The sequence below is a fragment of the Struthio camelus genome, chromosome 6 (assembly GCF_040807025.1).
Source record: "Struthio camelus isolate bStrCam1 chromosome 6, bStrCam1.hap1, whole genome shotgun sequence".
Classification (NCBI taxonomy): domain Eukaryota; kingdom Metazoa; phylum Chordata; class Aves; order Struthioniformes; family Struthionidae; genus Struthio; species Struthio camelus.
In genome coordinates, this window is record NC_090947.1 from 27,790,936 (window position 1) to 27,813,456 (window position 22,521).

Here is a 22,521-nt window from a genome sequence, read left to right on the forward strand (position 1 = left end):
CGAGCGGTAAAAGTCTCCACCCGTGGGAATCCACGGGGAAAGAGGGCGAGCGCAAGAGGAGCATCGTGTGTGCCGAGGGACCTAGGGAAGCGGACATAAGCCAGGCACAGTTTTCCTGAGCCTGCCCACAGCTAGCCCTGGCAGCAGGTTAAGCCCTTCACCCCGTGTGCTGGGAAGGGACTGGCAGGGCACCTCGGGGCTCCGGCCACCACGGCTGCGAGGGCACCCGCCTTGCTCCTCCTTCTCCGGGCAACAGCAAGGAAAAGGACCTAAATGGGCAAAAAAATAAAAAAGCTGCTGCTTTGTTGGGGTGTTCGGCCCCCCCAGTCATTTGTTTCCTAAATGCAGTTGTACGCTTAGGTCCCTGTGCAAACGCAGAAGTGAACCTGGTAGCAGGGAAGGCAAAATCTGCTTCTCTAATCCTGCATGATGTCTTGGAGCTCGGATAACTTCTGGCTACATTAAACCACTATGGCAGATTTATTTCGGATATAGCAGTGTTAATCAGCTCAATATCTGACCTTTTGTAGGCTGTAGAAAGCGAGCCTGTGCCAGGAGAGAGCTACAAGTCAAGTGGAGCGGAGTGTCCGTCCTTTGCAGCGTTTTAGGCGGGAGCAGGCCAACGCTGCCCCGCTCTCTGTCCCGTGGGAGGGGGGCTGCTGCTTCACAAGCCGTAAAGCAGGTAACAAAACCCCGGGAACGTTTCCTCCTTGCCGCTCGCAGGCCGAGAGGAGCTGCTCCCAGGGGACAGGGAGACCCTGGGCTTCGTCTGGCGGCACAGATTTCCGCTGACACCTCGCAGAGCAAAATACAGCAGATACCTCGGGTGCTAAAGCAACGGTGCGCTGAGCAGGGCCGAGGCAGCAGCCCCCTTCGAGAGGGCGTAGGGAGCTGAGGTCTTGCTCCCGCTGCTTTTCTGGCCAAGTTCAGTGAAATGCAGCTGCGAGGTGCTGGCTGCCCCGTGGCACCGAGACACCAGAGCTCTTCAATGACAAGGGAAACGGATTTTAGCTGAGAGCGCAGAGCTGCCCCTGCAATAATCCTGCTGGCTGTGCACGCTCGCCGGCCCGGGCTCACACGTCTCACCCGCCGCGACGTGCTGGGCTGGCCACGCCGAGACCCGCAGAGAGGAGAGAAATGCAAACAGGGAGCAGCGCACAGCGGGAGCGGGGTTTCCCTGCTCGGGGACAGCAGGGCTGAGCGGAGAACAAGCCAGCAGCCCTGGCGCTGGGCATCAGGCAGCTCCGGTGTGCCTGGGGGCATCCTCGCCAGCACCTAGCTTCAGTGTTAGCTCTCCTCCCAGCAAGTGGGTCTTGGGGAAATGTCCAGGCCAGAAGCAGTGAGCCAGCCGTGGGGACACATCACTGGCGTGCTGAGACTGCGTTTGGCAGGAGATGCCGCAGGTCATGCCTTTCGCCCCGTGCTGTCCGTCACCACTGCCGCTTCCAGGCAGAAGGTGATGCGGAAGACGTGACAGCGAGGACACGTGTCCTGTTGCACTCTAAGGCTCACTTCTGTCCCCTCCAGTTCCAAGCTGCATAGCTTGTTTTCTTTGAGACCCGGCTTTTCCCTGGAAAGAGCTGTAGTGGCAGTGCTTTGCTATGGATGCACGACAGAGAGCGCCTGAGGAGGGGCCTGGCACATCCCGCTGCAGCAGTGGGTGTAGGCAGAAGAAGGTGTCACTGGCTGCTCCATGCCAGTGCCCTCTCCTCGTGGGCTGCGAGGGCCTGGGTACCACTGCGCTGCATCCCCGAGCTTGGGGACAGCCACCAGCAACCCACCTGCTGCACAGCCGAGACCGTGGTCGGAGGAGACGTGGCAGGAGCAGCAGCCTGCCAGAGACAGTTGCCGCAGGAGTGGTGAAGGCCTCCCCACCGCCTGGCTGTCACCCGTGGGGTGAGGGGAGCCACGACCAGTGCCGTGCTGGATGCACAGTGTTTGTTCAGAGGACTGCGCTCATTAAAATTAAGGGCTTGTTTCACTATTGTGAATCCCCTTCTAATTATAGCATGCCAACTATTTAATGCAGCTCATTAAAGGCAATTCATACAGTGCTTAGCTTGATTTAGCATTGGCAGTGGACTGATTTGAGGGCTGAGGACAGCGTACAGTGGTTACAGCGGCCAGGCAGCCCAGAGAGCCCCGACACTATCCCTAGGGGGGGCAGCACCAGGTCGGGTGACGATGAGCTTGACCCCTTGTGCAGGTGCAGTGCAGGAGGGGGCACCCCCAGCAGCGTGGGGGTCTGGGGCACCCTGGGGCGAAGCAGGAGCAGCTGGAGCAGGAGGGTACCCCGCTGGCGAGGTGGCGTCCCTGCTCTGGGCCACCACTAAACTCGGCTCCGTGTCTTCCTGTTGGTCCCTCTCAGACCCGCCTTGTCAGCAGCAGGAGATCTCGCCCGGCTCCTGGCCAGAGCGGGGTGCTGGGGCCGGCGCTCCCGTCCCCTCGCCTGCCCTGTGCTCTTTGGAGGAGGTGGGAGCCTATGGCAGGTGCCAGTTTCCAGGCACGAGCTGGGAAGTAGGGGCATGAAAGGACCTGGGCTATGACTGTAGCAGATGAAAATAACTTTACTTAAAATCTTTGCTAGGTTACACAGAAAGAACTATTTCAGGGCTCTGGCAAATCGCCCTATTCAAAGCACACGGCTCATCCTGAGGGCCTCAGAAGCCCCACTTTGCCTTGAAGCCCTAGGGACTCTGGACAAGCCATCTCTGAGGTTTTTCTTTCTGCAGTTCTTCACTCCTGCTCCTCTAAAATCATGTTTATTTTCTCACAGAATTCATCAATGATGTTGAACTCTCTCTCTAGCGTAGCAACTGCTGCATGGATGCTCTTTGCCAGCTCCGACCGTGCCCCATGGTGGAAGTGAACCGAGTCCTTCGTGACAAAGAACAGGTCTAGAGCCAGGGACAGGCCCACAAGGATGTGGGTAGCTGTCCCTGCAAAGTTGACGGCATGGCTGGTCCCGGCCAGCACCGCAATGGCCTTCACCATGCTGATGACGTTGAGGATGCTGCGGCCGAGCCCTCCCACCACCCGAAACACCCCCAGGATGACCTCCGCGCTCTCGTCCTGCCCAAGGAAGTCCAGCAGCCCCCTCGCCCTCTCGAAGGGCTCCAGGCTGCTTGTGAAAATTTCTACCTGCCTCTGAAACTCCTTCATGAGCGTTTCCACCTTGCCCTTCTTGACCAGGCTGTTCACGCTGTCGCTGATGGTAGCGGTGGCGCTGATGAGCCCCCCGACTGTGGAAAGGCCAAATCCCACTGCACACAGGACCAAGGAAGTGCCCAGCATGGTGGGGGACAGCAGCAGCCCAGCCACAGCTGCTACTCCCCCTGCCATGCCCACCGCCCCGCCGGTGATGCTCGCTACCATCGCTCCTCTGTGACACTTGTCCACGGCCTCCGCCACTTTCCAGACGTCCCATAAGCATCTCCTCATGGCATCCCTGGCTGGCAGCAGGGAGAGCCTCACCGTGTCCCCGATGGTGCTCCTCCTCACAGCCGAGCTAGGACGAAACATCCAGGGGCTGTTACAATGCTCTGGGGACAACTTAATCTGGGCTTCTCCAGGGCATGAGGTGCCCAGGGAACACAGCCTGTTGGATGTATGAGGACCCGCTGCACAAGGGCCTCCTTGCCCAACCATGTCTGTGCTGCCTATGGAGCAGGGGTGGCTCTGGGTTTCCTCTGCAGCCACCAGAGATCTAGCCAAGATGCGGGGCAGCAAAGCAGGGGCCAGAGCACAGCTATTTGGTGGGCTGGGATGCACTCTTTGGGAGGAGGACAGCTGAGAGCTGCTCTCCAAGCTCCACTCACTGCATTGACCAGGTCTCCCTGGCCATCGTGGTATGCTGAGGTTGGGGAGCACACAGGAGCCCAAGAAACCCTTTCCCGCAGCATTGCTCCGGAGCTGCCACCCACCTCCTGTGCTTGCTCCCGCTCTCCCCTCAGCTGCCATCCCTGTTACTGCTGGTGGCTGTGCCCTGGGCATTGAGAGAGCCTGGGAGGGAGCAACCAGGGAGCCCTTCTGAGCCACCGGCGACATGAGGGCTCACCTCTCTGTGGGCCCATGGGAGAAGCTGCTTCGGGGCACGGCGTTCTCACAGATGGAGTTCCTCACTGTCTCCCCGCAGCAGGCATAGCGGTCGCCCTGGTAGGGCTCCTGGTGCTTCAGCACGATCTCAAACTCATACTCGATGCTGTTGGCGTTCAGCAGCGCTTTCCTGAGAGACTCAAAGACGGGAGTGCACGAGTCCGTCCATATGACGGCACCTCCGGTGCCCACCTGGAAGCTGGCCGTGGTGTAGGTGATGTCATGCAAACCCAGGAAGTGGGAGGCTTCGTGGATGAGCGTCCCGGGCTGCGAGTCTTTCTCCAGCTCCCTGGGGGCCTGCCAGAAGAGCGGGCACAGGTAAATGGTTCGGTCCGGGGTGTTTTTCTTCACGTAGGCGTAGGACCTGGCCTTGCAGGGGTTCTTCTGGAAGGCCGCCTGCTCGAGCTGCAAGATGAGTCGCCGGAGCAGCTTCTCTGTGAGCATGGCGTAGCGCTCCACCCAGCAGCCGTCCCCCTTGCTCCCCCTGTCCAGCACAACCACATCCTTGAGGTTTTTTATCAGGACCTGGTCCTTCTTCAACGTGTCCTCCATCACCTCCAGGGCTGTGCGTTGGGCTTGCTGCACAATCCTGCTCTCCTCCTCACTCAGCTCTTCTGTCACATCTTCACTCTGGGGCAGGACACAGCACAAGCTCCCGGTTGTGGCCTTGGTGTGGATGAAGGTGTCTTTGTAGTGGGGCATCCTGGAGGAGCACGTGAGTCAGGACCTGGTAGCAGGGACAGCTTTGTCACAAAGGGCCCCGTGGTCCCCAGCCGTGGGATGTGCAATGCACGGGGCAGTCCCGTCGGTTAACAGCGTGGTATTGAGGACCTGCTCTGCCTTTGCAGATGGCATCTCATAGCGTAGTATCAGGCTCAGAAACACTTGAGGTGGCCCTCTCACAGCGTGCTCTGAGATGCCAGTGTTTTGGGCTGTCCGTGCCCCAGCTGCACCCAGTTTAACACATGCATCGTCAGACCTTACTGTTTTAGAGGCAAACCTGCAGAGCCTGGTGCCAGCAGCCTCCACTGCAACACCAGATCCTGCCTCCCACTTCGATCCCTGCCTCTGCCACAGGGTGGCCCGGGGGGGGACGTAGCAGGCCCGGGAGGAGGCAGTAGCTGGAAGAGCAGCTCGGTAGAGGGAAGCCCTGCTCCCCGCTCCCTGTGGCACCCAGGAGGTTCCTTTCATTGTGCCCTTTCTCCAGCCCAGGCCCCATCTGCCACCTCCCCTGTTTTGGTCTCGACCAGCACCCCTTCCTCGCGGCAGGGTGCCCCCGCAAGCGGGGCTGCCGTGCTGCGCCCGGCTCACCTGTGCATGCTCCTGGCCACGGGGCAGGACGGAGCCCGGCTCGCCCCGCACAGTGGGTGATGGAGGGGCAGGCACCTCTCCGGTGGTCCCGTGCGAGGGCAGTGCCGGTGTGAGCACTGCCTTTCATTGATAAGAGGCCGTGTGTGTCCCTGATAACACGCGTGGGAGCGGAGGGGCCGCCGGCACGCTCCCTGGCCTGCGCCACGCCGGGAAGGCAAGGGGCTGCTGCAAGGGGGCCTGGCTGCTGTCGGAGGGAGGTCTGGTGTGCAGCTCTGTGCAGGAAGCACCGGGGCAGGACCCGGCACAACACCCCTGCCATCGTTTCCGCAGCCCCTGTTTCCCTGCCCGCTCGGGGCCCCGTGGCCGTGCTGCCGCAGGCAGGAGCCCAGCCTCCCCCAGCGCCGCCTGCGTGGGGCCGATAAAGCCGGGCTCTGACGCTGGCGGGGCGCCAGCGCTGCCTTCGGGGCGCCCCACCGTGCTGCTGCCTGGGGGCAATGCTGAGGGACACGGGTACGGCTCCCAGACAGCCTGTCGCAATTTCTGCTGCTGGGTGCCACCCCACCGCGGAGTGGGCGGCCAGCCACCAGCACCCTTGTGCAAGCACCCTGCAAGCACCATGCCTCTGCTGCGAGCCGTGAGCTGAGAAAAAAGCCGGTGAGCGGGAAGAGCTTTGTGTGGTGGCGAGAGCAAGCCATGCTTGGCTCCCGTGGGGGGACCAGGCGCCCCTTCCCCTCGCCTGCTGCTCCCAGCCCTGCAGTGACGCTGGTCCCGTCCCTCCCAGGCAGCTCAGGACCTACTTGTGCCTCTTTATTAGGGAGCATTTGTACATTTATAAAACAGTGACGCACATCTCTTACATTCACCAGCACCCTGGTGTTCATGCCAGCCCTCCCGTCACACCACCCCCCTGCGGTGCCCGTGCCCACCCTCACTGCTCCCGCTGGCCTGCACCCAGCACCCCTCTTGTCTGTGCTGGCAGACCGTGGTGTAAGGCTGGGCATGCGCTGGCTGGCATGACCATGGCACGTGCCCAGGCTAACATGGGGCATCGTACCAGAGACACTCATCCCTGTGCCCGGATGGCGGCAAGGGGACACATGGTGGCTGGTGCAGGGGCTGCCCCCCTTGGCGCCGTGGGGCCAAGCCATGAGCACCACAACCCCGCGAGGAGCAAGCGCAGCATACTTGGGCTGTGCTCCCCTGATGCAGCTGCTGTGCTTGCCCTAGCCAGGGTGGGGGGGCAGTTCTGGGCACCCCTGTGCAGCGGGTGTTGGGCACCATGGTGCCAGGTGCTTGCACCAAGAGGGGACACGCTCCCATGTGTGTGCATGTTTTCGGGGGGTATGGGGCCGTGTGTACCCAGAGGCAGGGCTGCTGAGCATGTCACCCGGCTGGCTCCTGCGGGGCGACCGGCGGGTGCTCTGCTCCCCGTTCTCTCCCAGGCCTCCTGCGCCCCGGGGCTGTCGGGGCAGTGAGGATGCTGGCTCCCCCCGCCGCTATGGCTTTGGCCCCAGTACGGCATGGCTGTGCCCATGCACAGCCTGGGGCACCCTTTCCCAGCCCTCCCTCCTCGTGTGGGAGACATCAGCCCCCAGGGCTGGCCCTGCACAAATGCTCCATCCCTGGGCACAGGGGATGGGGACCAAACCAGCAGGGCCTCCTGCTTAAACCCCAGCCTCCCCTGGAGGTCACGAATTCCTGCCATGGTGCCCCCGCTGCCATGTGTGTATGTTGAGGGGGGTTTTGCCAGCCTACCCCCTCCTCCTGAGATATTTTGGGGCTGTTCGCCCTGTGCTGGTGCCTTGCTACAGTGGAGGGCGGGGGGAGGCAATGTCCTACCGGAAAGGGGGAGTGCGGTGGGCCCCTGCCATCCCCTGGGTGGCAGGAGGGCTGCATGTGCCAGTCCTGGCCTAGGAACAAGCTGGCGGGTCAAGATGTGGCTGTCTGGGCTGTGCTGGGCATGGAGCACCCTCCTAACTGTGTGCAGTCTGGGGGAGGCACAGCAGGTGCTCAGCACCCGGGGTAGGAGTGTGGCAAGAGGATGTGCACTGGTGCAAAAGAGCTGTGACAGCTGGGGCAGCAAAGGCAGGTCTGCTGCGCCTGCTGGGCTGCGCTGGATGGCTGCACCCAAGGGCGAACTGCTTTGAGCATCGCCTGGGAAAGGAGCGCCTGGAGAGGGCTGTGGGGGTCACAGTGGCACAGGGACGGGAGGAACGGGGCAGAAGAGCCAGGGGACAGGAAATTTGCAGTGCAGCAATGGACTGGGGGTTATTTGGGGCTGGCACTGGAGTGTGTGGGGGGTCACAGTGCAGGGGTCTGCTTGGGAACAGCGCTGGGACGGGGGCTGCAGCCCTGATAGGTTGCACGAGGGTGGTGAAGGATGGCCAGATGCGGTGGGGGTGTCACAGTGCTGGCGGCGCCAGGGGCCGGAGGGGTGTCAGGGCAGTGCCATGCAGGTGGGGCTGCAGGCGGGCTGGCCCTGGGCTGGCCCAGGGGGCCCGTGCTGCTCAGAGGTGATGCCCCGCAACGCTGCCCTTGATGCAGCACGAAGATGTTGTTCCCTGTGGAGGCTAAAAGCTGTTCCAGGCACATCCCCCTCCTGGGTGACAGTGCAGGGCAGAGCCCCCCCCATCAAGGAAGGGTTGGCAGGGAAGGGGTTGGAGGGGTTCCCAGGAAACCCAGCTTACCCTGCGCATGCTCTGCATTGCCAGGACCCCTCTCCCCTGCACCTCACCCCTCCCCCAAAGCCCACCCTGGCATCCCCATCCCTGTCCCCTTGCTGGTCCAATTCTGCCGACCAGTCTGCGGCCCGGTGCTGCTCTCGGTCCCGGTCGTGGGGCATCTCCCCTCCGCTCTGTGTGCTTTGAGACAAGGCTGACCCTGCGTGCTGGGGGCAAGCGGGCGGGATGGGTCAAGGGGCTTGGAAGCAGCTCCGGTCTCTAGGCAGCTCCGGGAGCTGGCGGCATTGCCGGCAGGGGTGAGCGGCGCGGGCTGGTCCCGGCGGTGGGAAGGGCGAGACGGGGGCCTGTGCCCGCAGTGCCTGGTGCTGGAGTCCCTCTCCGTGCGGACGGTGGGGAGGGGGTCGCTGGGGCCCTGCTGCCCGCAGTCCCGAGCTGACCTAGCAGGCGAAGTCCTCGAAGACGCCCTGGTGGGGGTAGTGGTGGCGGTGGTGGTGGTTGGGCAGCATGCCGGTGCTGTAGGCACCCTCCGCGTGCCGGCCCAGCGTCTCGCAGGGACTCTGCGGGGAGGGCACGGTCAGTGGGGTGGGCAGCCCGCGGTGCGCAGACCCGGCGGCCCCATGGCTCCCTCCTGCCCTGCCACCCACGAGCACGGCACCCCCTGCTCCCAGCCCCTCTCTGTCCTGCTGGGGATGCAGCCCACCCGGCTCCCTGCGAAACACCTCTCCCACCGCAGCATCCTGGCTCCAGAGCAAAGAGCACCTGCCTGGCGCTGGCAACCAGCCACGCGGGGAGATGCTCTTTGCTCCAGGGCTGGGACACCGCGGTGGGAGAGGTAATTTGCAGGACGGGCTGCAGGAGCAGGGCTGCGCACTCAGTGCTGCAGGGCTGTGTGCCCGGTGCCTATGCACCCCGTCTGCCCCAGGGGCCCGTCCCTGCAGCCCTGGCAGGCAGCCCACCCCGTGGGGAGTGCGGGGGTGTACCTGGTCCTTGAGCTCCTCCAGTCCCAGCGTGGCGATGCTGCCCGAGGGCTTCTTCAGGGGCGGCTTGGAGCGGCGCAAGAGCCGGGTCACCCTGTCGCGGATCACCTGGGTGCAGAGAGGCGGGGGGATGTCCTCAGACACACGTGCACACAAGCCTGCATGCCGGTCTGCACGAACCTGCCTTCTGCCGGGGCAGAAGGGGCAGTGGGGCAGACACTGGGGGGGCCCCTCTGCCCAGCTCCCTCCCCACCTGGCCCCTGGACACCGAGGGATGCACGGGCACCTGCTCCCCTCCAGTGCTTTCTGCTGTGTGTTACCCAATTTGGGGGCTGTACCACCCTGCCCCGTGTGCTAGCCCTGCCCGCATCACAGATTCCCACGCTGATGTGGGTCGGAGATGGCCTGGTCTGCCTCGTCCCCCATGCCTGGCCCCTTACCCCAACCTCTCCCATGCCCAATGGTCCTGTTCCCACCACAGAGACACAGCCCCGGAGGGCTCAGCGCACCTCGTAGACATAGTCCAGGATCTCCAGGATAGTGAGGATGCTGGCACCGATGAACAGGCCCATCTGCCCCCCGATGTCCCCTGCGGAGCAGGAGTGAGAGCTCGTCACTGTGAGCTGCAGCACAGCCTGCCCGGAGCCCAGGGCAGGCCAGGGCAGGGCTGGGGTGGGGGCGCAGTACTGGGGCTGCTGGATGGAGGGGACACCACCATAACCAGGGCAGGGGCTGCAGGACAGAGGGGGACACCACTGTTTTGGGGGACAAGGGCTGCAGGACAGAGGGAGCAGGAGATGTGGAGGGATGGGGACAGTGAGCAGCACACCATCCCCCAGCCAGGCTGTGGGCTGGCTCCTGCCCCACGTGGTCTTGCCCAGACCAACCCCTCATCCTCCTGGGGCTGGGACCCAGAGCTCTGGGCAACGGGGGGCTAGGGTGGCCGGGCAGGGATCCCATGGGAATGGTAAGGGGAGTCACCGAGAAGCCCAGCAAGGTCGTAGGCTTTCTTCTGCTCAATGGCCTCGTAGTTCAGCGCCTCGAAGAAAATGTCCAGCACCAGGAAGTTCTCCCTGTGGGGACACAGCAGCTCTTGGCAACAAGGGCTGGCCACCAAACTTTGCACCCCCGTCCCTTCCCTAGACATCCCTGGCTTCCCATCGACCCCCGTCCCACATGCTCCCCAGGGCCCTCGTGCTGCCCCGTGTGTTGGTGCCCCCCAGCCCCAAGATCGCCCGCCAGCCCCACCAGCACTCCCACTCAGGGTGCGTGAGCCTCAGTGTGGGACTGGCGCCATGGGAGGGCGAGCGCTGGGGAGACGGAGCCTGCTGCACTTTCCCTCCTCCCAGCTCCAGTAGCACAAATGCTAAGTGCGTTATTTGGGTTGGTTCTGCAGGGGGCACTGAGGGACCATGGGCTGGCTGGTGCGATGGGGACATGTCCTGGGCTGGGAGTGGTTGTGGGATGGGGCCAGACAAGGGCAGGAGGGCTCAGAGAGTGCTGATGAGATGGGGGGATGCTCCAGTCACAGCTCCCTCTAGGGAGAGGATGCTGCAGGAGGACAGGGTCTCCGCAGGTGCCAGCAGTGGGGCTGGGGGTCCCCCAGATTCCCAGTGTCCCAGAGGCCACCAGGAGCCGATGCCAGTCCCTGCCCAGAGACGCCAGCGTGCCGCCCTGCCCACGCCGCTCACCGGATGTAGGTCTCGTTCTTGTTGTACTTGCGGGCGAGGTAGCGCGCCGAGCCCTTGTTGGGGATGCGCACCATGGAGATCTCCTTGCCGTAGCGTGTCAGGTTGCACGGCGTGGGGCAGCTGCAGCGCTCCTGGCTGTCCTCCACCGCCGCGTCTGGGGGGCACGCAGCCGGGTGGGCACGGGCTGCCCCCGGCCCGCCGCCCTCCCCGGCCCGCTGCCCGGCCAGCCCCGGCCCACCCCACCGCACACCTACCCAGCGTGTGGTCGGCACACTCGATGTACACGTTGGGAGAGCAGATGGACTCGTTGCCTGGGGAGAAGCAGCGAGTCAGTGGGGCTGGGAGTCCAGCCCACTGCTCCCCCACCCCTCTCCTGGACTCACTCCCTGGGCAGGGGAGGCCTCTGGGGGCAGGTTGAATGGGGCAAGGACGTTCCCTGGGTGTAAGGTGGGTAGTGAAGGGGCTGATCCTGGGTGCAGAGAACGGGGCAGGGGCAAACCGTGGAGGCAGAGGGGAGGAGGCAAGGGTGGTCCTTGGGGCTGAGGGGATGGGGCAGGGGTGACCCGTGGGTGCAGGCTGCATGGGGCAGTGACAGCCCCTGGGTGCAGAGGGGATGGGGCAGGGCTGACCCGTGGGTGCAGGCTGCATGGGGCAGTGACAGCCCCTGGGTGCAGAGGGGATGGGGCAGGGCTGACCCGTGGGTGCAGGCTGCATGGGGCAGTGACAGCCCCTAGGTGCAGAGGGGATGGGGCAGGGCTGACCCGTGGGTGCAGGCTGCATGGGGCAGTGACAACCCCTGGGTGCAGAGGGGATGGGGCAGGGGTGACCCGTGGGTGCAGGCTGCATGGGGCAGGGGCATCCCAGGCAGGAGTGGTGGGGTAGCAGGGTGCTCCTGCACCAGCGCCCATGCCCCTCACCTGGCATATGGACCATGCGGCAGTGGCAGCTCCGCACCACGGCCTCCTTCTCGCACTGCAGGCGGCAGGCAGCGATGCTGTAGGTGTCGTAGCCGGGCAGGATCTGCTCCCCCTGCACGCTGGCCCGGCAGTTCCCCCACGGCTGGGGTAGGTAGGTGAGCTGCCGGGGCGAGAGGGGCATTGCTGCGGGGCCGTGCAGGCGCTGGGCCCGGGGGTGCCTCCCTGGGTGATGTGGGACATTGTGCACTGCCGGCAGAGGTGGGGACCCTCTGGGGCAAAGCCGGAGCCCCGGGAACGGCACTGCACCGTGCATCTCTCCCCCGACTCAGCCCCACAGCAGACCTGCCCCTGCCGCCCCACAGCCCCAGCCTGGCCGTCAGCTCTGCGCAGCTCCCAGCCTCAGAGCCAGCCTTACCCGCTGCTCCTGGCAGGACACGAAGGTCTGGAAGCCGGGTGAGACACCAAAGCCCAGCTGATGGATGTAGGGCGGCTCATCCTGGCTGTGAATCTGGACCCGGATGCCAGCTTCGAATGATGTCTCGTCTGCAGGAGAAGGAAAGAGAGACTGGGCCGTCAGCACTGCCCCAGGACTGCGTCCCTGCCCGGTCCTCAGCCGTGCCCTGCTACCCATCGAGCCTGGGGCGCAGCACCCCCCCAGCCCCTGCCCCACAGCCGCCCTGGCGGCGCCCTGTGTCCCCAGTGCCCCGTCCCACAGCGGTGCCCCACTCACTGGTCTCTCTCCAGATGGGCAGGTATTCCTCCTGCTGGATGTCCAGCATGATCTCCAGCCCGTTGCCCATGCCGCCCTGGCGGGTCACTCGGGGGTTCCTCCGGTCCCCGTTGAAGGTGTAGCACTTGCCGTAGCGCGTATAGACCTGGGGAGGGAAAAAGGGAGGGTGAGGGACCAGGGAAGGGGGCTGGCAGGGCAGTCTGCAAGCAGGCTAAGGTCCGGGACCGCTTTGCCGCCCCACAGCAGTGCTGGGGCGGGGAGGGGGAGATTGGTCACAGCCCCAGCGAGAGGGACATCTCAGCCTCCCCACCACGCTGCCACCCCTCTGCCGTTGCTGGGGGGGGGGGGGAAGCATCACTCCCAGCAGCGCAGGCTGGCGCCGGGCGTCGCGACGGCCAGCCCAGCCTCCCCGCACCCCTGCGAGGCGGGCGCGCTCACAGGGACGAAGTGCTGGGGGCCGCAGCGCTCCCCCTGGAAGCGGCACTCCACCAGCATGTCCTCGATCTGGTGGCCCAGGCGGTGGAAGAAGCTCTGCATGGTACGCTCGGAGCGCCGGGGCGGCAGGAAGCGCGAGTAGTTGGCGAGGCGGGCCAGCCAGCGGCGCCGGTCCTCCCGCAGCACGGCCAGCAGCTCGGGCGCCAGCGAGCGGTTCTCCCAGGCGAGCCCCAGCCACTGCCCCACCGAGTAGAGGTCGGGCTTGGTGAGCTGCAGGAAGCGCGCCCGGTTGGGGTTGCAGAGGGTGACGGCCGGGAAGCGCAGCTGGGGCGCCCAGGCCATGCGCGCCCGCGTGTGCACGGGGTGCGAGAGCAGGTAGCGCGCGCGGCTGGTGGCCCCGGTGGCCAGCAGGCCGACGGAGGCCAGGAAGGCCAGGCTCCAGAGCAGGCGGCGCAGGCGGGACTGCGGCCGGCTGCACATGTAGCGCAGCCCGGGGATGCGGGTGGCTCGCAGGAAGGCGACGGCGAGCTGGGCGACGGTGTTGCCCCGAGCCGGCGCCAGGGCTTCCCCATCCGGGCAGCAGGAAAGGGTCGGCGGCATGGTCGCGGGTGGCAACGGCTCCTCGGGTGCCAGGCGGAGAGCGGGGGGACCGTCCCCGCAGCCCGCCCCGGGAAACGCTGCCGTTCCCCGCTGGGGAGGGCTTTCTCCCCGGAGGCTTTGGCTCCGCACCTTCCCAGAGCCGAATGTGGCAGGCGCCTTCCCGAGCTGCTCCAGTGACGGGCGAGGGGAGGGAGAGGAGGGGGCTGGTGCAGGCACCCGCCTTCCCCCAACCTCCTTTCGGGAATGGAAAATTCCTCCCCGAGCCAGGCTGGGGTTGGGGGGGGGGGGATGTGGCGCTACCCCAGGCTGGGCAGCGGGGCAGCCCCAGCACCCTAGACGGTGGGCACCAGCGCCCGGCCGGCGATGCCCCGTGCCAGCGGCGCGGCGTGGGCGCCGTGCCGGGGATGCTGCACCCCTAGCTCGTCCCCGGCTCCGGCCCCAGCCGGTCCCTGCCGGCGCCCCCGCGCTCCCTCCCCTTCGCCGCCTCTGCGGGGCTCCCAGCCCCATGGACGGGCCGGGGAGACCATTGCCTCCTGCCAGCCCTGCCGGGGACGGCGCCGGGACCCCGGGGTGGGGGGCGCAGGCTGCGTGGGAGCCACCCGAGCGCGCCGGGCGCTTTGAAGTGACGGCTGAGGCTGTGATCAGAGCGCGGCGGCGAGGGGGGCGCCTGGGCCCCCCCCGCCCCGGCGGCACCTCCAAAGCGCGAGGCTGTCAGCGCGCCTCGCGGGGCCCCGACAGCTCGTCAGGGCGCCTTCAAAGCGCGGCGCCTCGTCGGCTCGTTCCTTCGCCGGCAGCCTCGGCTCCCGCTCCCGCTCGCGCGCGGCTGCCCCGGGGGGGCCCGGCAGCCTGCGCGGCCCCGTGAGCCGCCGGGGCCACCACGCCACGGGGCCGCGGCCCGGCCGCGGTGCTGCGCAGGGGCTGCCGCAGGCGCTGCACGGAAGCACGCGGCCCGTCTCCCGGCCAGCCGGTGCCTCAGTTTCCCTGCTGCTGGGCTCTGCCGCAGAGGACAAGGCAGGAAGGGTTAGGCGAGCTTGAGTGAGCGCAAGGACCGAGTCAAGCATTTTCCTGGCCGTTTGCAGGGAACAGCAGCTGGTGGACATTTGCTTGTGGTCATAAACCGCAGAGTGGAGCCACTCCAGCGATTAAAGCCAGTCTGCGGCGCGAGCAGCTGAGAAAGCGGTCGCAGGAGGAAGCTCGGGGCAGGGAGAGGGTCTGACAAGGTGAGGCGGGGAAGGGGCCGGAGCAGCCACTGGGGTCCAGCACAAACATTGGGGTCCCCGGATTTTGCGTCCCCGCTGCGTGCTCGGTGCAGAACGGCTGCCTGGCTCTGCAGCCGCAACGCCTGCCCGTGCCGGGCTGCCCAGCCCCGGCAGCGCCCCGCGCCGTCCCCACGGCAGCATCCCCGGCTGCGCCGGTCCTGGGCGCTGCTGCTCAGCCCCACGGGGCGGGCATGCCCTGCACCCCGCCAGCGCTGCATCCTGCACCCACGCACAGCCACGGGGACACACGCCCGAGCCTCGCACACACACGCACACCCCTGCGGAGAGGCACATGCACACAAGCACACGCAGGGTCACGGACGCACACGCATGCGCACATGCCTCGCGCGTGTACCTGCACAGACACACGCATGCACGCCGCTCCCCGCGCAGAGGCTCGCACACACGCATCTTGTGCAAGCACGTGTGCGCACACCTCCCTCCTAATGCCGATCGCTGAAGACATGCCTGAAGGACAAAGGATTGATTCCTGATGTTTCTGCCACATGTAGACCCTCCGGACGCCTTGGGGCCTGGCCAAGCTGGTGCCACACGGTGCGCAGCCTGCCGGCGGTTGCTAATGCCCAGAGGCTGGCACGGCTGAGCCGGTGCCGGTTGCAGAGAGGCACAGGGGCACCGGGGCTCCCCTCTGCCACCGCAGGGACAAGCCCCTGCGCACACCCGCCGGCCCCCTGGGTGCACGTCCAGCGCTGGACTGGACGGGCTCAGAGCCGGCAGGGGGCAGCACGGTCCCACATTTGGACTGCACACTGTGCCCGCAGCGCCAGCCCCTGCCGGAGACCCTTGGCCCGTCCCATCCGGGCCTGGCCCCACCGCCTCCAGAGCACAGCAGCTGGGGAGACAGGCTGGGTGGCGCAGGATGGGGCCTGGCAGGATGGGGCCCTCGAGCGGGCTCACTCTCCGCTATCGCAGCCGCGCCGGGAGCAATCCCGCCTCGGGGTGCTGCTGCAGCACAGAGCAGGCAGATAAGGGCAGAATCGCAGCCGCGAGGACGCAGCGCCGGTCAGGCGGGAGCGGGGAGCAGGCAGCCCCCAGCGCGGCGTGCCGGGGGGACAGGCGGTCCCGTCCCGCCAGCCACGGGGCGCCCGCTCTGCCGCTCGCTTTGCTGAAGGGGCCAGCGGGACCTCGGCCCGGGGCAGAGCTCGGCTCCGCGGGGACAGAAAGCCGAGGCTGGGGAGCAGCTCGGGTCTGCGCCGCGCCGTCCCCGGTGCGATGCCGTGGGGGGACGGCGCTGCCTGGGGGTCCCCCCCAGCCCGCACTGAGCTGCGCCCTGCAGCCCGCCGGGCCCCGCAGGCGTCCCCGGAGCGGCTGTGCGGGGCTGCTCTCGCTGGCTCGGCTCCTCGCCGAGATTTATTGTGGCTCTCAGAGCCGGAGGCTGCCAGCCTGATACCATCAGCCCCTTGCACACCAGGGCAGCTTTTATATTAGTTTTCTTTAAACGGAGGATGAGCTTTCCAGGCTAGAGGAAATGTCATTTCTCTGAACGCTTCCATTTCACGCGTTGGCTCAGACATCTCCGGGCAGCGTCGCAACCACCCTGCAGCGGGGGGGGGGGCAGAGCCCCCCGCCTCGCCCCACGCCTTGGGGTGGGGGACGGCACCTGCCACGGGTGACACGGCCGCTCGGCTGGGCTGGGGTCCCTCTGGAAACCCGGCGAGGGATGGAGCCGGCACCCAGGGGTGGGCGCAGGAGCCGTGGGGCAGAGCGCCGGGGGCCACGGCCCGGGGCCCGGCAGGGCGGACGGAGGCGGAGAGGTCCGCGGCGGCGGCGGCGTCGCCTGCCCTGCCGCAGCCCCACAGGCGGGCAAGGCCCGGGGTGCCCGTGGGGCCCAGCTGAGTTACTCACTTGTCGGCTGCCAGGGTGCCGAGGACAGCTGCGAAGTCTCGCTGGCGAGAGCACAGCACAGTCCTGAAGGGCTTTGGTTTTCCAGCATGACAAACCCAATTAGGTAACAGTGAGCGCAGGAGGAAGAGGAGGAGGAAGGGCAGAGGAGAGGCTGCCTGCACCGGCACCATGATTTCCTCCCAAGCAGCTGACCCAAAAAAGTGCCTGGCGGGGCTGCAGCCGCTCTTGGCTGCACAGGCGAGTCCGGCCCGGCCCCGGCCCGGGGCACGGCGGCTCCTCTCGCCCGGCACCCGTGGGCCCTGCGCGTCTCGGCGCCCGGGGAGGCAGGAGTTGCGCACCGCGTCCCAGCCTCCTTGCTCAGCCGCCGCACGCCGGCATCCCCGCGCCACGCTCACGTGCAGGGGAGACCCCATTAGGGAGGTAATTTCTCAACACGATTACTCATTTCCCGGTTCTCTGCTGTGGAGACACTTTGACCTTGACAGAAATAGCTGCTGGCGTCTCGGCAGGCAGATCCCGGTGGGAGATAGCCTGGCCCCGCTCCCACCGGGGGCTGAGACGCCCTCTGTGCCCCCCCCCCACTGCTCTCCTCCACCCCACGGGGTTTGCGCTCCTGTCCCCCTCACCGCTGGGCACCCCGTGGGGTGCTGGGTGCTGGGCCCCGGCATCCTCACCCTGGCCCACCCATGAGCACCGGGACTTTCCTTGGGCGGTGGGGGGCGAGGGCCAGCCCCACGCGTGCCCCCGATTCCCTGTCCCTGCCGCTACAAGCCCACTGTGCCTGCCTCCGGCTGATCCCGGCTCACACAGGTATTTCCGTGGCTTACACAGCTCCCCACGGTATTTAGCCTCTGCAAGACGACGACGTTAAACATTGCAAGCAGCGGCAAATCCTGATTGCTCTGAGGAGACAAGGGGCCGTGCTAAGCTTCCAGCCAAATGTTGGCGTGCAACGGGAACCAGCTGCAGCACGTGTGCCACGGGCAGGTGCTGCTCCCGCACGCCTGGGACACGCGGCCCGGCTCCCGCAGCCCTGCCAGGACACGCAGCCCGGCTCCCGCAGCCCCGCCGGGACACGCAGCCCGGCTCCCGCATGCCTAAGCCCTGTGCCGGCTCAGGGCTGGGCCCTGGGGGGAGATGCCCGGCCGGGTGCAGTCGGCACTGCCCCGGCACAGCTTCTCTCACGGGGTGAGGAGAGGCCAGGGCACAGCTCGGCGGGTGCTCTGAGGGGCGTCCAGATCCGGGGCACACGCGCAGGGGAGCTGAGGGAGCCCTGCTGCCCGCAGGAAGCCGTGACCGTGCCACTCCTTAGGCTCCATGGCAAGGGGTCAACATCACTCTGCCGGGATGAGGAAACCCAAGAATGAGCACACGTGAGCTGGCGACCTGGTGCAAGAGCCAGGATTTGGGGAGGGGGTTGAGAGCTCGGCTCAGTGCTGGCCCAGCCCTGCTCCACAGGGCTGTACTGGCCCTGGCAGTGGGGCGCGGGAGCTGGTCCCCTCCTCGCCAGCCCCGTGCATCCCTGCTCTCCCCTTGTCCTGCCAAGCAGGTTAGCGCTGCCCCGTTACACTGCCCTCGGCCCGGCAGGGGATGCCTGCTGGGGCGGTATCCTTGGGGTGTGCTCCGAGTACGCCAGCCCAGAGAGCTGCTCTGGAGCAAACTGGCAGCAACCAGGGAGAGCAGGGCTGTGGCACCAGGGCACCAGAGAGAGGGGCTGTGCTGGGATCGGGGAGAAAGTGGCCTTGGGAATTGGAAATGATGCTTCCTAAGCGAGTGCGTGGAGCTGGAGGCACAGGGATGCCCACTGCCAGGAACCAGGGCAAGCGCCGCCGCACTGGCTCCAGGGTGATACGGGCAGAGCTGGGACGCAGCCCACCCAGCCCCAATGGGCACAGCAGGGGGACGGCCCCCAGGAAGCTGGGGCTGCCACCCCGGCAGGTAGCCAGGCGTCCCCATCCACGCTGTTCCCAGCTCCCACTGCATCCAGCCCTGTCCCGGTCCCCTCGCTCTGCCTCTGCCCCTCGCTGTGCCCCCTGCCCCACTGCTGCAGCCCCCGGCAGCCCCGCTCCCCCCGCGTGGTGCTCACAGTCCCCGCCTGGGTGCCCAGGGATGGAAGCTGCCGCGCTGACGCCAGCATTGCAACTGCCCGGGATATGAGATCCGCCTGGATTCAGCAATTTCAACTCATTTCAAGCCCGATTCTGCAGCAATTTTCTGAGCCAGTGGGATGCTTTTGCCTTTGCAAGCATTGCCCCTCACGCACGGTCGCACTGTTTCCCTTCCCACTTTCCAGGAGGGATAAGGAACGGTGCCAGTTTGGCTTTATCCCAGCTCCAGCTCTTGTGCAATCCACCCCCCCCCAACCTGCAGCCCCTCGACGCAGTGCCCCTGCCCCATGCAAAGCTGCTGCTGGAAGCCGGGATGGCTCCTGTGCTGCCCAGGCTGAGCCTGGACACCACTGCGCGTGCTGGGGGCCAGGGTCCCACCTGCACGGGGTTTATAGGCTCCGCAGTGGGGACAAAGCCTCAGTCCCAGGAGTCCAGGGCGTCTTCGGCCCCAAGCAGGACGCACCGGTGTGAGGCTGGGCTCTCCGTGTTTCTGCCGTGGTGCAGAGGGCCCAGGTCTGCAGCGTCCTCTGCAGCCCCCCGGCCCGTCTCCCCAGGAGGAGGGAGAGCCGCGGAGCCAGGGTGCTGCTGCCTCATGCAGTGATGCTGCGGGCTCTTCTCGGAGGGGCTGCAACCCCTCTAGCCCCTTCCCTGCACAGCCCCTGCGTGGGCCAGCCCACGCCGGCTGAGTCCCTCCGACTGGCCTGAGCCAACCGCGGCGACGTGGGGATCTGGGGCTTGCTCAGCCCCTCTGGTGCCAAGCAGGCTCGCTGCTGGTACACCAAGCACTCAGCTGTGCCGCAGGCGGCTGCCGGACACGGGCTTCACCTTTGGCTGGGCAGAGCTGGTGCAAGAACCCAAGCGCTGATACAGGGCGTGGGGAGCAGGTTGCTGCCAGGCCAGCCCATTGGGGCCAGCGTGGGCCCCAGCGCCCCAGCACCGGGCGGGATCACCAACTGGAAACCAGCGCTCCCTGCTGTGAGGCAGGTCAGAAACACGGGGCAAAGGCAATGTGTGCAAGAACGATGCCCTTCCCATGGCATCCACCCCAGAGCTGCCAGCGATGGCAGGGAAGCAGATGGGGCAACGGCACCGTCCTGCTTTCAGGAGCAGCATCTGCAACAGCATGTGCAGAGGCGACTGCTGGCGATGGATGTCCCTGCATCCGACGGCCCAGGGAGTTGTGTACCAGTCAAACCAGGAGCCGGAGGGGGCCGTGGAGCCAGAGCCTTTGCAGAGCCCCCAGAGCCAGTGTGGATGCGACAAGGGTGCAACCGGCTCGGGACCCAAGGTCCTCACTTCCCGTCTCTGCTGCCACAGACACAGCAGCACACAGCTGCCTCCACCAGCACAGCAAGTCTCCAAGCTGTGCTTTCCCTTCCTGCTCCTCCTGTGGGGTGTTCAGACCAGTGCCTCACTTATCTCCTAATTTCCAACCTAAATTTATTTGTGGCCAGTTTGTACTATTTGTTCCTGTGCCAGCACTGTCCCTTAGCTTAAACAGCTCTCTTCCCTCCCTTGTGTTTACTCCCTTGATGTATTTATAAACAGCAATCCTATCCCCTTACAGCCTTCATCCTGCCAGCCTGCACGTGCCAATTGCTCCTCTCATAATCCAGGCTCTGCTCCCCGGCACAGCCCGGCTGCCGTCCGCAGCATCTGCTCCAGCTCCCTGCCAGCTTCTCACCCCAGGTGACCGGGGCTCACGTACTCCTCCCGTGAGGTCCCCAGGTGATGCAAACTCTGGAATCAGCCCTTTCCATCCTGCAACATCCGTGGGGCAATACGTGGGTGAGGTACAGGCAGCGAGAGCCCTAGGACACTGTCGTGCGTCAGCCGCTTCCAGAGAAGCAGAGCAAAATCAGGATCAGGGCCCTCGACCCAGCCTGGCTGAGCTGGGGCAGAGCCAACCTCACGCACCAAGTAGCTGGGCAGGGACAGGCTGGGAGAGGAACCTGCCACCACCGCAGAGACCCCAACCAGGGCTGAACTGAGCCCTTGGAAAGGGCTGGGGAAGAGCTCTGCCATGCAGTTTAAGCAATCCCAACCAAAGCAGCATCTGTCCCCAGGAGCAACCAGTCCAGCTGCAAACCCCCCCTCGCTGCACACCCAAAGCCCAAGAAGGCACCTAAACACACGGGAGCAAGCTTGAACTGGTTGTCCACACTTCTGAGTTGTTAACATGCTCCCCGGCATGGTTTAGGCCTGTGACAAGTAGCAATCTTGACACTACTCTTTGCACTCCTCCAACACTCTCCCAGCCAGCTCTGCATCCTCAAACACCCCATACGCTGGGCAGGCAAGCCCCCAGGCACGCAACACGTATCATGCTACAAAAAGTGCACTGTGATGGGCTGCAACACAGCCTCCTGCTGCTGCAAGCACTGCAAACTGAACAAAACACACACAGAGCAATAATTACGTCTTCAGGGCCTGGACTCCTCGCGTGGTCCGGAGGAGACCCAGCGCAATGTGCTGTGCCGTGTAGACAGGCAGTCTTTGCCCTTTGGCTGCAGGACCAGAGAACACTCCCCCAGCCCTGTTATTTCATGCACAGAGGTAACGCTGAGCCCATCCGTCCTGCATGCTGAAGAAAGCAGGGAATATTGAGGATATGGTCCTCACTACCAGGTGCACAGTTACCAGCTGCGAATACCCAGGAATAACCCTGTGTGCAGCAGCAGCGCCATTCGCTGGATCTGTGCTGTTCTGGGTATCGTACTCAAGCGTGTGGGCCCAAAGCTGTTTGCCGACAGCGGGGTGAGAGAGACAGTTTTGTCCTGCCTCCCCAGTGGGGCAGAGCCCAGGAGCGGCCCTGGGACAGCTGTGGGCCGGGAAGGGAAACAGGTACGTGCAGCCCCATGGAAACCCTCTGAATGCACCCGCGTGGTCAAGGCTGCAAATGCGTGGATTGCAGAGCTTCGCTTCTGGATTTTGGAGGACTGCAGGCCACCAACAGTCTTGGGCTGCTGATGGACCGCCCCTGCTACCAGAGCTGGACAACAAACCCATGCTGGTATGCAGGTGGGCTGGCCGGCGAGGGGCATTTCTGGCTGCAAGGACATCCTTGGGATGGGGAGGACCTTGCTTCCCCCTGCCCCTTGGCCACTGGTGGCTTTTGGCTGAGAGGCAGCAGCCGACCCCCAGCACCGCTGGCCCTGCAGTCCCGCAGGTGCCGGGGGCCCGCTGCGCGGGCACTGCGAGGAGGCAGCGCGCAGCACCGCAGTCCCTGCTGCTCCCCCTCGCCAGCCCAGGCGCAGCTCTCCAGGCAGCGCCGTCCCCGGGGACCGCGTCTCTTCGAGAGCAGCTGTGCAGGGAGCGCTGCGTCGCCCGTCCCCAAAGGGTTAACAAGCAATTTCCTTTGCTGACAGCTCGGAGACCGTTTGCTATCGACTGCAGGAGAATAAGAGGGGAGAAGCAGCGAGATAAAAAGGCAGCAGAGCTGGCACCGCCTGCTTAATCCCAGCGTTTAATCTGCTGGGGCAGCGCAGGCAGCCTTATCTCGCCGTCCTTCTGCTGCTCCATCTCATTACTGTTCCCACGGCTGCGCGGGCCGCACCGCCAGGAAATGTAACAGCTCAGCTCGGCGAGCGCTAGCCTGGGGCAGCGCACCTCCCGCCAGCCCGCCTCGCTCGCCGGCTCGCTGGCTGCTGTCGCCGAGCAGCAGCCCTGGCACCTTTGCCGCGCTCTGCCCCTTGCAGATGTGCTCTGTGGGTCCTGCCAGGACAGCCCGGCACCGCGGTCCAGGACGCCCGGCAGAGCAATGCCGCCTTGCCCTGCACGTCCCGCTCCCCGGCAGCCTCCCCGGGCCGCGCTCCCCGCAGCCGTGGGGCAGGGATGCGTGCAACGAGCGG

At 65.7% G+C, this 22,521-nt stretch overlaps 2 protein-coding genes across 5 annotated transcripts in view; both read right to left on the reverse strand.

Annotated features, from left to right (window-relative positions):
* Positions 1-2,548: 2,548 nt before the first annotated feature.
* LOC104144908 (apolipoprotein L3) lies at positions 2,549-5,765 on the reverse strand. 3 transcript variants are annotated; one of them, XM_068948827.1, is made up of 4 exons: positions 5,407-5,765; positions 4,621-4,822; positions 4,058-4,392; positions 2,549-3,508 (listed from the first exon to the last, which is right to left on the reverse strand). In XM_068948827.1, exons 2-4 carry the CDS (start codon positions 4,795-4,797, stop codon positions 2,737-2,739), a joined length of 1,284 nt encoding a protein of 427 aa, XP_068804928.1. In that variant the 5' UTR covers positions 4,798-4,822; positions 5,407-5,765; the 3' UTR covers positions 2,549-2,736. The 3 variants fall into 3 exon arrangements, with proteins under 3 accessions (XP_068804928.1, XP_068804929.1, XP_068804927.1); XM_068948828.1 differs by having other exon boundaries at positions 4,058-4,798; positions 5,407-5,723; XM_068948826.1 differs by having other exon boundaries at positions 4,058-4,822; positions 5,407-5,635.
* Positions 5,766-6,200: 435 nt separating this feature from the next.
* ASIC4 (acid sensing ion channel subunit family member 4) overlaps positions 6,201-22,521 on the reverse strand; it is a 32,757-nt gene continuing 16,436 nt past the window's right edge. Inside the window, exons 2-11 of one of the 2 annotated variants that reach the window (XR_011141940.1) lie at positions 12,403-12,547; positions 12,088-12,215; positions 11,673-11,832; positions 11,010-11,066; positions 10,756-10,909; positions 10,046-10,137; positions 9,574-9,653; positions 9,068-9,172; positions 7,246-8,644; positions 6,201-7,164 (exon numbers count right to left, since the gene is read on the reverse strand). Coding sequence is in view for 1 of the 2 variants with exons in the window: in XM_068948829.1 (XP_068804930.1) it covers positions 8,525-8,644; positions 9,068-9,172; positions 9,574-9,653; positions 10,046-10,137; positions 10,756-10,909; positions 11,010-11,066; positions 11,673-11,832; positions 12,088-12,215; positions 12,403-12,547 (1,041 nt within the window). In the remaining variant the exon portion in view is untranslated. Of the gene's footprint in view, positions 8,645-9,067; positions 9,173-9,573; positions 9,654-10,045; positions 10,138-10,755; positions 10,910-11,009; positions 11,067-11,672; positions 11,833-12,087; positions 12,216-12,402; positions 12,548-22,521 lie in introns of both variants that reach the window. The other variant, XM_068948829.1, reaches the window with a different exon arrangement.

What these genes read in the sequence shown, in the direction of transcription:
- LOC104144908 (XM_068948828.1), bottom strand. An exon ending in TCCCATGGGCCCACAGAGAG is followed by an intron (nt 3,509 to 4,057) that starts GTGAGCCCTCAT and finishes GTTTCGTCCTAG; the next exon opens with CTCGGCTGTGAGGAGGAGCA.